General features: G+C 59.3%; 2 protein-coding genes across 10 annotated transcripts; one reads left to right on the top strand and one right to left on the bottom strand.

Moving 5' to 3' along the window:
* The first annotated feature begins 42 nt into the window (after nucleotides 1-42).
* On the top strand, nucleotides 43-3,146 carry ACD (ACD shelterin complex subunit and telomerase recruitment factor). 4 transcript variants are annotated; one of them, XM_039222467.1, is made up of 12 exons: nucleotides 43-543; nucleotides 636-772; nucleotides 904-997; nucleotides 1,085-1,161; nucleotides 1,287-1,331; nucleotides 1,443-1,477; nucleotides 1,614-1,765; nucleotides 1,844-1,928; nucleotides 2,024-2,104; nucleotides 2,272-2,645; nucleotides 2,775-2,866; nucleotides 2,947-3,146. In XM_039222467.1, exons 1-12 carry the CDS (start codon nucleotides 445-447, stop codon nucleotides 3,023-3,025), a joined length of 1,350 nt encoding a protein of 449 aa, XP_039078398.1. In that variant the 5' UTR covers nucleotides 43-444; the 3' UTR covers nucleotides 3,026-3,146. The 4 variants fall into 4 exon arrangements, with proteins under 4 accessions (XP_039078398.1, XP_039078388.1, XP_039078405.1 ...); XM_039222457.1 differs by having other exon boundaries at nucleotides 1,844-1,943; XM_039222474.1 differs by lacking the exon at nucleotides 2,947-3,146 and having other exon boundaries at nucleotides 1,844-1,943; nucleotides 2,745-2,864.
* On the bottom strand, nucleotides 3,103-14,925 carry CARMIL2 (capping protein regulator and myosin 1 linker 2). Of its 6 annotated transcripts, none has more exons than XM_039222414.1 (39): nucleotides 14,758-14,925; nucleotides 14,419-14,513; nucleotides 14,276-14,326; nucleotides 14,040-14,102; nucleotides 13,813-13,937; nucleotides 13,587-13,678; nucleotides 13,317-13,387; nucleotides 13,128-13,201; nucleotides 12,909-12,984; nucleotides 12,741-12,829; nucleotides 12,525-12,619; nucleotides 12,360-12,446; nucleotides 12,176-12,288; nucleotides 11,989-12,066; nucleotides 11,776-11,852; nucleotides 11,580-11,684; nucleotides 11,322-11,391; nucleotides 11,098-11,179; nucleotides 10,909-11,005; nucleotides 10,764-10,821; nucleotides 10,462-10,634; nucleotides 10,122-10,284; nucleotides 9,937-10,041; nucleotides 8,630-8,758; nucleotides 8,427-8,540; nucleotides 8,114-8,274; nucleotides 7,914-8,028; nucleotides 7,557-7,712; nucleotides 7,385-7,451; nucleotides 6,678-6,907; nucleotides 5,712-5,812; nucleotides 5,260-5,629; nucleotides 5,058-5,177; nucleotides 4,484-4,520; nucleotides 4,263-4,334; nucleotides 3,966-4,181; nucleotides 3,753-3,833; nucleotides 3,355-3,432; nucleotides 3,103-3,252 (listed from the first exon to the last, which is right to left on the bottom strand). In XM_039222414.1, the coding sequence occupies exons 1-39, from the start codon at nucleotides 14,795-14,797 to the stop codon at nucleotides 3,155-3,157; spliced, it is 4,224 nt and encodes a 1,407-aa protein (XP_039078345.1). In that variant the 5' UTR covers nucleotides 14,798-14,925; the 3' UTR covers nucleotides 3,103-3,154. The 6 variants fall into 6 exon arrangements, with proteins under 6 accessions (XP_039078345.1, XP_039078358.1, XP_039078363.1 ...); XM_039222427.1 differs by having other exon boundaries at nucleotides 7,385-7,433; XM_039222432.1 differs by having other exon boundaries at nucleotides 7,941-8,028.
* Between the last annotated feature and the right edge of the window lie 986 nt (nucleotides 14,926-15,911).

The following is a 15,911-nucleotide window of genomic DNA, read 5'->3' as shown; positions in this document are numbered from 1 at the left end:
CTTTACAAGACTGCATGTTTTAGATAAGGAAACTGAGCCATAATAAATATATGCTGAACACCTCGGTTCACAAGGTGTTGAAGTGGCTTTGAGCCAACTGGCTTGACCACTCCTGGCCGCAGCCTCAAGCCTCAGATTCCTCCCTCTCCATTTGAGCCATCCTAGCCGGTAGAACAGAAGTCTTGACGAATGGCCCAAACGCCGGGCCGCTGCTCGGAGATACCCTGGTGAGACCAAGCAGATTGTCATACGTTTTACCCAACAGTCTGCACGCAAATTCTCGAACAACACGGGCTTGTGCGCACGCGCGGGCACGCACTTGGGCGGGGCCTCGACCTTAGGTCCCGCCCAGCCGCGGTCCGCTTCCTCTTCCGACGAGAGGCGGGGTCGCGACGTCCGCGGGAAACACAGGCTGGAGGTTCCCGGCTCGGTGCCGCCCCGGGAATGGCAGGCTCGGGGAGCTTGGTCCTGCGGCCCTGGATTCGAGAGCTGGTCCTGGGGTCAGGTGCACTCTCAAGTCCGCAGGCGGGGCAGCTGCTCGAGGTGAGCCTCCCTCCCACACCCTTTTCACGGCTCAGAGACCAGGGCAGGGAGGGCCCGAGGGCGGTGGGATTGATGCCGGTCGACGCCGTCAGGTGCTACGAGAGGTCGAGGCTTCGGGCCCGTCCCGAGCCCGTGAATCGTCTGATATCGCGGCCGCACTGCTTGTGTCTGACGGGACCCACAGTGTCCGGTGCTTAATGACGTGGGAAGCCCTGGACGCCTCGAATTGGTGAGAGAGGAGACGCAGGGTCGGGGGAAATCGGAGTCTAGGGGGAGAGCGCGAGGCGGAGGTGGGCGGGCCTCAGGCGGGCTGGGCTGTGTTCCAACGGGTTATGGCGGCTAGTGTTGTGCTTGCCGCAGGGAGGAGAAGGAGTTCGGCTTCCGAGGGGCAGAAGGCCGGCTGATGCTACTGCAGGATTGCGGGGTCCGCATCCAAGTCCCCGAGGGCGGCGCGGTGAGTTGTGAGGCTGGTTTGGGTGGGTTAATGAGCCTGACTCTTTGTGACAACTCCTAAGCCTCGTCCCTGAACTCAATCCTTCAGCCGGCGGAGTTCTACCTTCAGGTGAACCAATTTAGCCTGCTACCCATCGAGCAGCCCCGGGAACGGGTGATTGGTTGGTAAGTGTTGCCTCCACCCATCAGCTGTTCTCCCTACTCAGGCCTCGCTGCTGTTGATGTTGATCTTTTGGACGGCTTAGGCGGCTGGTAACCACTTTGCCTACCACCCTCCTTTTTCCCTCCAGCAACCAGGACCCGGATGTGCAGAAAAAGCTCTGTGACTGTCTGGAGTGAGTATAGGGTTGGGCTCTGGGGCCAAGTGTGGCCCTGTCAGGGGATGGCAAATTTGTGTAGACAGGCCTCAGGATTGTTCCTCAGGCTTGTCCTCTCTGTTTCTATAGGGAGCATCTTTCAGAGTCCGTCTCCCCCAGTGCAGGTACTTAATAGGGGTTGACCAGTGACCCTAACTCCCTGACCATTACCTCTTGCTTCTTTAGTAAGCTCTTCCGCCTGCCCACCCTACCTTTACTCCTCCTTAAGTTTTGGCCCATCTTCTGGTCCCCTGCCCTCAGGCCTTTCACTGTCCCAACTTCTGGATGAGGTGCAGGAGGACCAGGAGCATCGGGGGGCATTAGTGCACCTGGCTGAGAGCTGTCTGACACTGGCAGGCGCTTACACAGCACCCCCTCTTACCCGCTGGGCCTCCTCCCACCATAGGACCACGGTCAGTCTGGGCCTCCCCTTGGGTAATGTCAGGGCGAGGAATTGGGCAAGGGCTAGGCTGAGAGTTTATGCCCCACAGGGAGGAGAAGCTGTGTACACTGTCCCCAGCTCATGGCTGCACATCTCTGAGAATGACCAGCGAGTTCTGACTTCTCTAGGCCCAGGTCAGAGGATGCAGGGTAAGGAGGACTGGAGGTCAAGATGGGAGTACCTGGGGACCCAGTGCCTACAGTGCTAATAAGCTCCCCTTGACCCTCAGGCCCTGAGTTGCCCCCACCAGATCCAGCTTTGGAAGACCTATCACTGACCCTGATCTCTTCTTCTTCATCTACGTCTTCAGGTAAGGTGCTGCTCAGGCCACACTCACTGCTGTTAGCCAGGTTCCCAGCCTGCTGCAGAAGGTTGCACAGCCAGGTGGGGGGTGACCACAATCCCTGTAGGCCTGCCTAAGCTCACGAGCCACTGAGCTGAGAGGTCTGTGCCCACAGTCGGTGCCCTCCTTTCTAGGAACCCCTGCTTTACCTGGCCACCTGTCCTCTGAGGAAAGCGGTGCCAGCATCAGCCTTCTGCCTGCCCTGTCCTTGGTTGCTTCAGACCCAATGCAAAAGGGCAGCTCCCAGGCTGTGCCGGCCATCTGTTCAAACCCTGGCCCCCTGCCCCCTAGTTCCATACACCCTTGCCATGGACCCAGCTCCCCCCTCCTGAGCTGCACACCAAGTCTCTCACCCCTTGGTCATGTACCCAGTCCACATCAGGCCATTGTGACCAGGGCCCAGAAACCTAGCTTGGAGTTCAAGGAGCTAGGATTGCCCCCCAAGAACTGGCAGCAGTCTCCAAGGACAAAAACCACCATGGGAGCCTTGGAGTCCAGCCCTGTTTGGGTGAGCATAGTCTCTCTTTAACTGGATAGTAGAATGGGATGGGTCTTGGGTGGAGTGGGGATGGGGAGTAGCCTTAGATGGGGTTAGGGGTCCTTGTAGGCCCCTCTCCAGATACCACACCACTCTTAGGACCCTCCAAAGAAGCATCGTGATGGTTCTGCCTTCCAATATGAGTATGAGCCACCCTGCACCTCCCTCTGTGCCCAGGTCCAAGCTGTCAGGTGAGTGTGTGGGGCTGCCCCCACTCTTTTAACCACTAGGCCCAATCTCCATTGACCTACAGCCATTGTTCTCTTCCCAGGCTCCCTCCCCAGCTTGTGGCCTGGGCCTTGCACTTTCTGATGGAGCCACAGCTGGAATCTGAGCTCACCCGGGTGTGAGGAGTCAAGTGAACAAGTGGGAAGACGTGTGCACACAGGTCCATGACTGGGGATAGACCAATAGTGCTCCACACTGCTTCCTTTGAGTTTTTTAATAAAATAATCTCATGCGGCAGGAAAAGGAGAGGGTCAGGGGTTGGGCCCGCCGCCTCTTTGGTCTGTGGCTGGGGAGGGTGGGTTCTGCTCAGGGCTGGAGGGCTCTGTAGGCTGTGGGGGCAGAGGTTGGGCTCCAAGGCCGGGTCCTGCAAGAGAAGGAGGAAGGGAGAGGAGGGATCAGGACTGGACTGAGCAGTCCTGCCACCTCCCAGCTGGCCCTAGCTTCCTCTCACCTAGGCTTGGAGATGAGGGTGCTTCAAGCTTTGGCCTCCGCTTGAGAACAGGGGAACGCTGCAGCCGCAGGGGCCGTTCTGAAAGATACAGAAACACTTGGCAGGGGAGGGGGAGGAGGTTACGATGGGCTTGCTGCCTGTCCCCAAGCCTTCTTTCCCACCGCCAGTGTGTGTGCATAAGCACACCCTGTTGCCTTCTGAGGCCCTCGCTTCCCCTGCATCCTCCCATCCCTGGCAAAAGCTATTCTCCTGGAGGTGGAGCCAGGGCTACCAGGAAGGGCTGGTCAGACCCTTGCTCCTAGCCTTCTGGCTCCCTAATTTCTCAACCCCTTACACCACTGGGCCCCCCTCCCCCTCTCCTCCTGCACTCAGGCACACAGGGAGGTGTCCCCCCTCACCAGCAGGGGCCTGGAGCTGGTCCTCATGCACAGATACTGCTCGTCGCCCTGCCGAGAGAGGCCTCGGCCTCAGCTGACCATCTGGGGGAAGCCAAGTATCAGGGTATCAGGGTATGGTCTCAACAGCTGTCCCCACTCCAGCCCTTGCCTCCCCCTCCACCGTCAGGGTCCCCAGCCCAGTATTGGGGGGGGGGGGGCTAGGTGCCTGTTTACCTTCATTCCTAGGGCCCAAGCAAGGGTCCTCCGGGAGGCCCAGACTGTCTGGGGAAGGGCTGGTTCTTCGTGGGCTGGGACAAGGGGAGGGGGGGCCTGGACCATCCTGTTGTCCCCAACCACGGCCCTGCAGCTCTGCATTCAGCTGCTGTCCTAGTGTCTTCCAGGTGGTGGACTCAGGACCTTGGCCCCCTGGACCAGGTCTGCACGAGGGGTCTGCAGGGAGAAGGGTATGAGCCTAACCAGTGGTCTCCTGCCTATCTTTGCATGTCCCCCAGCACAGTGGCCCTTACTCACCTGCCGACACGGAGTGGGTGCGGGACTTGATTGAGATGGGAGGGGCCTCTGCAGAACTGTCCATAATGTCACCTGCAAGGTGGGGCTGGAGGTTCAGGCACCAGCTCTTGGGAGTGCGGGGAAGAAAAACCTGGCCTCTTTTCCTCTTCCCCCAGAATAGCAAGTACCTTGGGGACTGTATCTAAGGACAACTCCTTCACCAAGTGCAGGGTCCCACTTACCATCCGAGCCAGCCTTCTTGATCTCTCCATCCTTGCTCTGTAGGAAATAGGGAAGTCGAGCTCAGTTCTGTCCTGCCTTCACTCTAGCCTTGTGCTTGTAACCACCACTAAATGCCCACCAGGAGATGCAGGGATGGATGAAGAGGGATCATGTAACCCACGGGTGGTGAGGAGAGTCTAGAAGTAGCCAGGGAGGAGTTCCTGACACAAGAACGTGGGGCTGAGATGAAAGAAGTGACCAGGACTGAGGCCTTGGTGCAGGGTTAGGAGGCATGGCAGTGTCTTGAAAGGAAGTCCCTGGAGGACTTGCTGTTTCAAATGCAGGTGACAAGGTCAGAGTTCTGTTAGATCTATAGAGAAAGGACCACCCCAGCTCCAGGGAACCAATAGCAGGGGCCAGGACTGAAGCCAAGAAGGAAGAAAGGTGGACTCTGATGACTATTCTGAGGAGGAGGGGGTGGAACTGACAGAGCCGTCTGTGTGTCATGAGCCTCCTTCTGGTCACATATGTCACCCACAGAATGCCACATGTCACCTGCCCCCTCACTTTGCACTTGTGTCCCTCCCAACTTACTTGCTTCCTCTTGCCTTCACTCCCGCTGCCTCTGCTCACACCGATCCTTTGCAGCATCACTTGTACCCGCTGTTCAAAAGATGGGGCCAGCTCTGTGTCTCCCCGCTCCAGGGGCCGCCGCTGAGGACACAGAAGCCCAAGTTGGGAGAGAGCCCACTCCCTCGGTCCTAGGAGACCCCTCACCCCTTGTCACCAGGCCTACCTTGTCAGGTCTGGAGCTCAACGTTTCCTCCTCCTCCTCCTCCTCAGCAGGTAGTAGTATCATCGAATGGGCCTTGTTTTCCCGAGTGTAGCGAGGCCGGCTCCTGCGGCCCGGGTCTGGGCTGCTAGTGGCCCCCTCAGCTCCAGCAGGCTCGTCTCCCCGGCCAGGACGGGATGGTGGCCGCAACAGGTCTCCAAGTGTGGTCTTTCGAGTACGGGGAGCTGCCCCGGGGCTGGTCTCTAGGTCCGGCCGTGGCCCCCGGGTTGAACGAGGCTTCTTGAAGGCAAACAGGGTACCCAGCTTCTTTCGCAGTGTGCGGGGGACAGGGGTGGTACCCCCTTCGTTGGCCGAGTCCTCTTCAGGGACCCAGCTGTGGGAACAGCTAGCAGTGAGTGGCAAGTAAGACGGAACATCCCACCCCCTCCCACCCCCTACAACTGCCCCTCACTCACAGGCGATCCTGCTGGATCAGCCTTTTAGAGAAGAATTCCTCCACGCCTTCATCCACGCGGGCACTGAGCCCATTCCCTTCCTGCGGCAGGGCTGGGGGCACCTGGGGGACACCATAGGGTGAGGACTGAGCACAACCATAAATTCTCTGCATCCTTTGATGAGCAGCCTCGCCTGGGCAACTCCTGCACCTGGGAGTTGGAGTGACCCTAGGAGGCTACTGACAAGCATTCCTGCTGTCCAACTGGTGGGCAGAGGTGGTTTCACATACCCCCCTAACCAGAAGCTGGCCCTGGACACCCACACCCAGCCCACACCTGTTCTTGTCCCATAGAGTATCAACGCCCTAAACCATCCTGTCACCAGCAGGCTAGAACCCACAGGCTTCTGAGTCACGTGTTCCCATTTGCTACCCCCCTCTGCTCCAAACAGCTCCCTGCAGTACCCTCCACCCCCACCCCACCGGGCCTGCTGGCAGCTCAGCGGCTCCTGCTGCTGCGTCAGACCCTCCTGGGGGTACTCAAGCCAACTCCTGCCTGCCTTCTGCCCTGTGTCCACTGCCCTCACAAGTACCCAGCCCACTCATAACATCTCCCCACAAACAGCTACTGGATGTGCAGTAGCTGCAGGATTGTCCCCACAGCCAGGGGGCCCAGGATCTTTCAGTAACCCTGGGAGAGGGAGGGTAAGATGGACACCCTCTTTCTCACACCCATTTGTGCACAGGGCCAACCTAAGATGCAGTCCTAAACTGAGATGTACCCCAAATGAAATCCACACACTCATGACCCTGCATGGGAATGGCCTAGGGAAGGGGTGTCCGGGAATAAGCCAAGATACAGCAGCACGACCCAGTTACTCTTGGGCCCCTTAACAACCCACCCCCTAGCTGCTTCTCTCCTGAGAAGCAAATGAGGCACCGTGACCCCCCAATTCCACCAGCTCTGGAATGGGGGAAGGGTACTCACCTGAGGGCCCCCCGGTGGCGGACGGTGGTGGTGCTGGCGCCGCGGCCGCGGCCGGGCCCGGGTCGGATGGCGCAGGGGGTGCCCAGCGGGTGGTAGGTCCATGCGAGGCAGTGGGCCGGCCTGGGGACCCGGGGTGGCGGGGCTCGGAGAGCCACGGGCAGAAGGCCCCGCCTGCGGCTCCGCATCTTCCCCCGGAGCCGCCAGCTCGGGCTCCGGTTCCTCAGCAGCACCTAAGGGGAGAGCACCAGAAGAGTACCGAGCAGTAAGCCCGGGGAGGAGGTGGTGGCAGCAGCGGCGCTAGGGCGGCGGGGGACCCGCCCAGGGCGCAGGGAGGGGCTCGACTACGCCACCCCCACCTCCCCCACGCCTGCCCCTCCCCCCGCCGCCGCTGTCCGTGGTGCTGAGCGCGGCCCCGAGCGGCGCGGCTTTGCTCTGCCGCCAAGCATGCGCATCCTGGGGGTAGGGAAAGGGGCGGGGGAGGCGAATGGAGAGTGTCTGGATCCTGGTCTGCTCAGGTCCAGCTCCATGCTGACCGTAGCCAACTCCAACCTGCAAGTTGCATGGGGAACCTGGCCTGGCTCAGTCAAGGGTCAGGTAGTTCCTAGGACAAGACTGAATGAATGTGTCCACATGTCTAGGTCCCCAGATCTAATGTAGGACCTTCAGCTCAACCTGGTTAACTCCCTTTCCCCCAGACGCTGACTTACTGTGAGTGGAGAGGACCAGGGGAAGACACTGGCTGGACTCAGGCCATTTCTGTGGAGGATTGTCATGCTGGTGAGGAGGGCAGAAACTCAGAATGGGAACCAGGGGAGTTGCCTCCCTGCTTTCCACACTTCATAGCAAGATGGGGAGATGCAGAGTTCTGGAACCACCTACCTTCTGTTCCTCTTCATCCTTCTGCTTCTCCCTCACCTCCTCAGGGAAGAAAAGACCTTCCAATTCCCCAGGCCCAAGGGGGCTGGGCTCACCTCCATCCAGTGCTGGTATGGCAGGAGGCATTGCCACTGTTGCCTGCTGAGCCAGACTCTCCACCTGCAATAAGGCACCCTAAAGATGGGCAGGGACACCCTAAAGATGGGCAGGGACACCTAAAAATGGCCTCAGCCACAGTCCCATCAGTGCTAAGGAAACCCTGAAATATCCCTGGGCCATATGATCCTAGAAAACATTACAGAACCCCTGCAAGGCAGTGGCCAGGTCACTGTGTGTATGTGTGCATGTGCACTCACGCACATGAATGTATGCACAATTCTCCCTCACCAGCCGATCCCGGGCTGCATTCAGCCCCTCCAGAGCCTGAGCCACAATGCTCTCTGCCAAGGTCCCTGTGACTGACAACCGCATATCCCTGAGAGCAACAGAGAGCAAAGATTAGTGTGCTATCCATGCCCAGTCCTGTCTAGTCCAGTCTAGCCCAGTCCCATCCAGCCTACCTGAGCCTAGTGAAGGCATCTTGCAGCAGGTGCTCTGGGAGCAGCTCTGGGAGGCCCCTTGAGCCCACCAGGACTCCCTCTAGCTGCTCCCTCCACCTGGGTCCCTGTAGCATCTGTGGGCAGAGGCTCCTTGTTGTGTCCAATGTGGCCTGAGTGAAATCCTGGGTAAAGATTAGAGCATGGAGGGTGTAGCCTGAAGCTCCAGCCCCCCACAGAACAGTGACTCCAGGGATATCACAGTCAAACCTATGGGATAGGGGTCAAGCCTATATGTGGAGGTGGAGGTGGAACTGGGGCTAGGATACCATCTTACCTGAATGTCTTTACGGCAGACCTCGCCCACCTGTCCCAGGAGACCCTCTAGCTTTTGTCGCAGCTGCCACTGATGACTTGGAGAGCTCCCAGCCTCATACAGAATTGGGAGAATCTGGAGGCCAGAGGAGAAGGAGTTGCAAGTTGACACCTAATTAAGAGGGGGAGGGCCTTTGCAGCAGTGATGGGGAGGGGAGTGCTCACACTGAGAGAGAAGTTGGCATTTTGGATGGCATCCTCAGCCTGGTGCACAGCGGCTTCACCCTGGGGCCCAGCGCCACAGCCCAGTAGCTCCACATGCTCCTGCACTGACTGACACAGTTCATTCACTTCCTGGAGTGGGGTGGGGGCGCGTCAAGAATCAATCCCATTTGTCCCCTCCCGCCCCTCCAGACTCTGTCTCCTTCCCAGGGTATCCAACAAGGTAGGTGAGGTCCTGAAGCCAATCCCATCGGGCCAGTCACTTAGGAAACCTATCTAATCAAGGAGGACAAGCAGTGTCTCCTTTGGTTCATTTTAGGGACTTTATATATATATCCTAAGTGTCCTGAATAGGAAGAAAGGAGCTGTTAGTCATGTCTATGTTTTAGATGCTCAGTCTGTATATCATCTATGTAGAAGACAGACTTATGGGTGGGCAGAAATGGGAGTGAGGTGAGGGGCCTGTGTGGCTCAGTCAGTTAAGCATCCAACTCTTGATTTTGGCTCAGATCATGATCTCATGGTTCATGGGATCACACCCCTAGTCAGGCTCTGCGCTGTCAGATTCTTTCTCTTGGGATTCTCTCTCCCTCAAAAATAAACATTAAAAAAAAAAAAAAAATGGTTGTGAGGAGCCATGGATGAAAGACCAGTGGGAGCAAGAGATAGCTGGGGTGGGGATAAGAAGTAGTGTGTGTGAGGTCTGTGGGGGCTCTAATGTGGCCTGGAGAGACCTGACACTTGGTGAGTGTGGGCATCAGGGAGATTGGGTTCCAGGGTAGAGAAGAGTTTGTGCAAGATGATGAATCTGTAGAATGAAAATCTACACTTGAAAATCTGTGGAATGTGAAGCCCCTGAAGGATGTCTGGGTCAAAATCCCTGGGCTCTAAAGCATGGGATTCAAGAAAAGATAGGTGGAAAGATCTCACAAAGGCAAGGTAGTAGAGGGAGATGAAAGCAGAAAAAAGGCCGCTGAGTTTTGTCCCAGCAGAGGTCAGTGGAGAGGGGACAAAAGCCCTATGAACAGGTAGTCACAGATGAGGCTACAATCACCTGGAAGTGGTAAGGTGGTTAAGGGAGGATTTCAAAATAGCTCCCATCTTGAACAGGAGAGCCTGTTTAAATGCTTTTAAGAGGCATCCAGGGGGGTTTGGGCGAGCTACGAATAAGAGGGACTTGTCCAGGACAGTATAATTCAGGCATCCTAGCCCCAAGAAAGACCCTCAAACTCACAGAGGATCTCAAGTGCCAAAGCTCTTCCCAGTCTTTTCGTCTGTGCCTATTCAAGATTGAGGGAGGGGACACTAACCTGCTCTGAGGGGTCTGAGACCAGACCGGGTGGCTGCAGACAGGAGGAGGTACGATCAGAAGAGGCATGGTCCGCACAGTTATTCCGCAAAAGACAGGCTTGGATCTGGGGACAAGAGATATTGAGAAGTGGTAGGAAGCAGGGCTACCAAGCAGAGCAGGGCAAGGGAGGAGAGGGAGCCATACCTGATGCACTGCACGTGCGGTCATTTCCGGTCGGCTGCGATGTGCCTGGGCCACGTCGTTCAGTGGCAGAGGCATGGCCTTTAGGCTGCGGTTTTGCTCCAGGGCCTGTGCTACGTCCAGCAGGCCCAGAGCAGACGTGTGATTCCGGTCCCAGATCACAGACCTGGGCCAGGCCAGGCTTCAGTCAAGGGCCGAGCTCCACAAGACTCCACCCAACCCGCTGGCCTCGCCTATTCGCCTTGCACACAGGCCACCGCATTTTTTCCTCCACATTCAGCCCCACCCCTTAGCCCAGTAAGCCCCTCCACATCAGCACTCCTCCCCCTCTGACCCCGCCCACCGGAGCCTTGTGTTGACCCGAAGTGCCTTGGCCAGCAACTTGGCGCCAGTGTCCCCCATGGCGTTGCCGCTGATATCCAGCGCCGTCAGGTTTGGATTGGTGCCCAGAGCCCGGAGCAGGACGCTGGAGGCCAGCTTCAGCCGCGACTCAGCCACAGACAGAGACTGTAGGGGCTGGAGTTAAGAAAAGGCCGTTTGGGTTTGGAATCAGCGGTCAGCAAGGAGGGCAAGTTACAGGGTCTGAGAGAGGAGGAGTCACAGAGGTCCATTGCCTGAGGATCCCACACTGTCCCAAGAACTCACACAGTCGTCATCCTGCATGAGCTGGACAATCCGGTGCAGGACGTCGTCCAGGGTCTCCCTGTGGGGCAAGGGCCACGGTTTGGAAGGACCTGGGTGGGGTGGTGGGGTGATGTCTGGGAGGCCCAGGAGTGGGATGGGGGCTCACTTGCACCGGACGTTGAAATTCCTTCCAAGTGCGACATGCCGCAGGGACCGACTCCTTCCGATGGCCAGCACCAGAGTCACCATGTCTGAGCCGAAGCCTAGGGGTGGCTCGGGTCACGCATAAGGCGGGGCTGGGGGTGAGGTGGGAACTGGGTGGGCAGTGGGAGGGTCGGTTTCCGGGCAGCCTCACCATTATCCGCCAGGTCCAGGGAGCTCACTGCGCCGGCGTCGCACACTAAGTCCTGTATCACCTGAGCGCCCGCTGAGCGCAGCTGCAGGTGGAAGGTGAGGCACGCTCAGATCAGTGGCCCCAGGTGCAGAGGCTCAGGCGCCCGCGGGCCGGCGCTCCCCGCCTCGCAGCCCCACTCCGCGTGTGTGCCCACGGCCTGCTCACGTCTCGGGCCGGGCGCTCACCTCACAAGCGCTGAGGTCCAGGTGCAGGTCGCCCGTGTGCGTGTTGAGCGCAAGCCCTTCCAAAAGGGCCCTGGGAGAGGATGTCACGGTAAGTGGCGGGAGCTGGGAAAGAGGGCCCCAGGGCGCGAACGAATACCAAGAAGAAAGCGCCAGGATACGGGAGGTCGAGGGGGCGATAGGAGCGGGGCGAAGCTCTGGGTCCCCGGCCTGGGTGGTGGCCGCACACGCCGGGGCGTAACCCTAGGCAGCGACACTGACCTGAGCGCGTCGGGCGGCAGCTTACAGCCCGCCAGGCACAGGTGCCGAAGCGTCCCCGCGCGGCTGAGGAAGAGTTGGAGCGCGTCGGGCGCAGCCCGGGACTTCCTGGGGTGGGCGAGCGGGAGGAGTGGGCTTCCGGGCGCAGGGAGGCGGCTCCCCGCAGTCTCCCACCCCCGCCCGGACCCGCCCCCCTTACGTGCGGGAGAAGACGTTCCTCGAGGCATCCAGGTGGCTGAGGCAGGTGCAGCAGCCGCCTGCCAGCGCTGCGAAGAGCTGCGGGAGGAGGGTGTGGGCTACACCGGCGGAGGATTGAGCTCCCTGGCTCCCCCCGGCCCCCACGGGTCTACCCTCAGGTCTCGGGCCTGGCCACCTGCCCTACTGATCATCCCCCCACTGACCACCCTCTCACAGTGTCCAGGGCGATGTCGGTGCCCGCGAGATTCAGGAACGTCAGAACATTAGGACGGCTCAGGAAACTATAGAGGCCCTGGTGGGAGGATGGGAGTCAGGGGGTCAAGCATCACCTCATCAAGAGCTTCCTGATTTCCCACAGTCTGCAGCGCCCCCAATCATTGGCCCTAAAGACAGCCACTCACCCCACTGTCCTCCGAGGCCCCCAGCGCCCCAGGGTTCCCGGAAAGGTCCAGGTGGGTCAGGGCAGAGTCAAAAGCCACATTGGAATCCAGGGCCTGGCCCAGAAATCTCATTCCTGTCGTGGAGAGAGTGGCTCAGCAATCAGGTCGATTCACCTCCCCTCCCTGTTCTGACCACACCACCTACCTCGAGGTGTCAACCCTGTCTGCGCTAGGCTGAGTTTCCTCAGTGCTCCAGGACGAAGCTCTAGGTGTTTGCTGAGAGCAGCCATGCCTGGGGAATGGGGGCGGCTGTGTGGCTCTCACATCCTCTAGCACCAGCCCCCCAGGCAGTCCCTTGGCTCAGGCGTACCTCGGTCATCCATCAGGTTCCCCGCCAGGCTAAGCTCCCGGAGGGCAGAGCTCGAGTGCCCTGCCAGTGCTTGGGCCAGTCGCCGGACAAAGTCTCTGGGGACCAGACCCCAGGTGTGAGAATCTGACCCCGGATTCCCATCTCCACCCGAGGCCACTAGCCTCCCAACCCAAGCCCCCAGATTCCTGCCTCCAAGCCCTACCCTTTCCTCCTTACCCCCTCAGGCCACAGTTCTCGAGCACTAGCTCTTCCAGGTGGGATGACTGACTCATCATGTGCAGAATCTGTTCCGAGACCTCAAGGCTCTGAGAACCAGAGTAGGGGCTCAGTGAGCTGCACCCTGGCCACCATACCCTTGGCTCCTCCCTGCCCCTACACTCTCACCAGCTTCATGTCCACACAGGAGAGGCACTGGAACCACAGGTTGTAGGACAGAGCAGCCACACTCAGGGCCAGGTCCCTGAGTGGGAGAAGGGGCAGGGGCAGAGCTCAGGGCCCTCCAGCCAGATCCTAGGCCCACCACCCCCCTCCGTGGAGAGGCTGAGGCCCAGGAATGTGGGTTATGGGATCTCCTTCCCTTCCCAGTCCTGGCAGGCCACACACCGACTGCCCAAATGGCTGAAGTCACCTAGGCTGAAGTGGCGGCAGCCCTGTCGATGGTAGATCGTGTCCACGTCCTGGATGGGAAGAAGGTATCTCCAACTGGCTTTGGGCCATAAGGGGTAGAGGGGACCCAGTGCATGTGGGGGATCAGATGTCTCCAGAGTTCCCCAAGGAGGGCCCTACTCTCACCCACTGAATCTCCTCTCGGAAAGGGAAGCCATTGTAGTCACACAGAGCCTCATATGTCTCCAAGAAGCCACCTGCGGGAGGTGCCAGGGGTGTAATGGGTGAGGAAGAAGAGAAAGACAAAATGTCAGAGATGGAGGAAGATCAGATCCAAGCTGGGTGGTGGCTGTACCTCGAGTGACTGTTCAGTTTGGGGGATGCCCAATCCAGGGCTCTGGGGCTGCAGGATGGGGGGAGGCTGAAAGCTCTCTGTGCCCTTTGCTTGGTCCTTACCACAGGGGCTTCTGGGCACGGTGTCTTCGGAGGGGCTGCTTCTCTCTAGCCGAGCCAGCATGGAGGGGGATGTGGGCTTCCGGAATAGCTTCCTGGAGAGGGGGATAAGGGAGAAGGGGGCAGGGCACCTGTAGCCCCTAGGATGGGAGGCAACCCATTTGTATTATCCAGAGCACCCCCTACTGCCCTCCTTTCTTGCTGGTCCCTTATAGTTGTCTGGCCTCACCCAAGGTTCGAGCGAGGGAAGACCTTCTTGATGGCTGCAGCAATGTGCTGGGCCAGCTGTTCCAGGGCAGCCACACCAGGAAACTCCAGGACCAGCTCAGGCAGAGACTCCAGCTCAAAAGTGACCTGGGGAGGGAGGGCTGCTGGGTTGGGCTCCAAGTGTGGGGTCAGGTGGGAGAGGAGGGGAAGACCAGGCTGCAGGCTGTGGTGGGGTACCAGGTGTCTCACCTGAGGGGGTGTCTCCTGCAGTGCCATGGCCTGGACCTCCAGGTAGCTGAATGTGCAGTCGACCTATGGAGGGCCTGAATCAGCTGGAAACATGGGCCTAGCCCTGCGCTCCTGGGACCCCAGTCCTCTGGGCAGAGCCCATAGGACAACACAGACAACTCAGTGGAGGCAGCCCTCATCAAGGAAGCTGCTGGAGGGCAAGGGGTGAAGGGTGGCGGTCAGCCCGTGGTACTCACTCTCAGGGGGAGGCAAGTGTGGAGCAGGTAGGCTCTCCATCGTAGCAGTGCCTGGGGGAAGAGAGTGTCTGACCCCCTGGGCAGGGCCAGAGACTATCTGCCTGGGCCCCAGTGGCCCTCCCGAGCTCTGCCCCCTGCCATACCAGGACATGACCTCGCTCAGCACCCTCCCGTTCTGGTAGCCAGGTTTTCAGCAGCAGCTCAGCCTCCTTCGGCCACAGGAATCTGGTGATCTCGCCTGTGGAATGGCAGCCTGCTGGGTGACTTTGGTCCCCTCTCCCACTCCGGGAGGTCAACTCGGGCCCATGGTCTGTACCAGGCTTGTGGCCTGAGCTCATCTATGGGCCAGTAAGGAAGGAGTGGAGTGGATGTGGGGGCACCAAACTCTTCCGAGAAGCAGAGAGAACTGCTTGCAGGAGCCCCGGAACGCTGGGTGGGCTTCTGGCTTTGGAGCCAAGTGGGTGGGAAGGGCCGGCGCTTACCTCGCAACTCACAGGATATGCCGTCGGGGGTCTGGGCCATGGGGCCGGGCCGGGCCGGGCCGCCGGGTGGCCCAAAGAACTCCGACAAGAAACAGTAGCGGGCGGGCCCACACACAGGAAGCCTGGGGGCCCTGGCCCGCACTGCAGCCACCTGCTCCTCCTGCAGCGGAAGGTACGCGCGCTGCTTCCTGCCAGGCCGCCCCCAGCCCGGCTCCTCCCCGCCCCGGCCTCCGCGGGACAGGAGGTGTGGGAGGGGTGCAGAGTCCCAGCTGTCCGCTCGCCCAGTCGCGCAGGAACTACTCTGGCAAGGCAGACACAGGGTAGCAGTGGTGTGGCCGGGAGGGTAGTGCGTGTGGCGCGCGCCTCTCGCCGTTCCTAGCCCCCTCCTTCCACCCCGCACCGCAGTCCCTGTCGAGAGCACCAGGGGGCGCTGCCCGCTCGGGGATCCCTAAGGCCCACCCGCATTGGTCCCCTCCAAAACTCAGCTGGGGAGATGGACTAGGGGCGGGCTGGGAGCAGTGCCTATTCAGCAGGGAGCAACGAATGTCTCCCAGTAGCTCTCCCAACATCCGGGTCCTAACCTGAAAGGCCTAATCTGTTGCTCCTAACCTGGAGTATGTGACCCCGTCGGGTAGCCACCAACTTTTTTTTTTTTTAAGTGGTCTGCATGGGGGCTCGAACTCACAACACTGAGAGCAAGAGTCACCTGCTCTACTGACTGAGCGAGCCAGGCGCCCCCGAGATCCACTAACAGAAAAATGCCAGATGGGCTCAGATAACCTTCTCTAGAGTGCAGGGTCCCCAGCTTTCATTAGGTTTGGGCTGGAAGGTGGGGAGTACCTTCATGAGGCAGCCTGAACCCCAAGGACTTCAGGCAGGGGTGAGCAAAGGCTAGGCACATGGAAGTCCTCTTATATGTCTGCGTTCTCTCCTTCCCCCGCGCCCTCCCCTCTGCTAGAGTTTAGGGAGGGGGAAACCACTGAAGGAAAGAAAAGCTAGTGTCTCCAGGGCAGGGAGGAGTTAGTAAGTCATGGCGTGAGGTCCTGCTAACCAGAAGCATGCTGCCCTATGAAAGACCAGGGACCTAATTCACAGGAAAATAATTTTTTTCTTCCATTACAATCCAATTAAACTTCACTTACTAGGAACAACTC

This window comes from Hyaena hyaena, unplaced genomic scaffold (genome assembly GCF_003009895.1).
Source record: "Hyaena hyaena isolate Hyena2069 unplaced genomic scaffold, ASM300989v1 scaffold_18, whole genome shotgun sequence".
Lineage (NCBI taxonomy): Eukaryota > Metazoa > Chordata > Mammalia > Carnivora > Hyaenidae > Hyaena > Hyaena hyaena.
The sequence above is the reverse complement of the archived record's forward strand: the minus strand, read 5'-3'. Positions and strand labels throughout refer to the sequence as shown.

Bases quoted from the DNA above. Each gene is read 5' to 3' on its own strand.
- ACD (XM_039222457.1), top strand. From the start codon at position 445: ATGGCAGGCTCGGGGAGCTTGGTCCTGCGGCCCTGGATTCGAGAGCTG. The intron at 1,478-1,613 runs GTACTTAATAGG...CCCTGCCCTCAG, and splicing joins GTCCGTCTCCCCCAGTGCAG to GCCTTTCACTGTCCCAACTT. The intron at 2,646-2,774 runs GTGAGCATAGTC...CACCACTCTTAG, and splicing joins TGGAGTCCAGCCCTGTTTGG to GACCCTCCAAAGAAGCATCG.
- CARMIL2 (XM_039222414.1), bottom strand. From the start codon at position 14,797: ATGGCCCAGACCCCCGACGGCATATCCTGTGAGTTGCGAG. The intron at 3,433-3,752 runs GTGAGGGGGGAC...TGTATCTTTCAG, and splicing joins CCAGCTCCAGGCCCCTGCTG to AACGGCCCCTGCGGCTGCAG. The intron at 3,253-3,354 runs GTGAGAGGAAGC...CCGGCCTTGGAG, and splicing joins ACCCTCATCTCCAAGCCTAG to CCCAACCTCTGCCCCCACAG.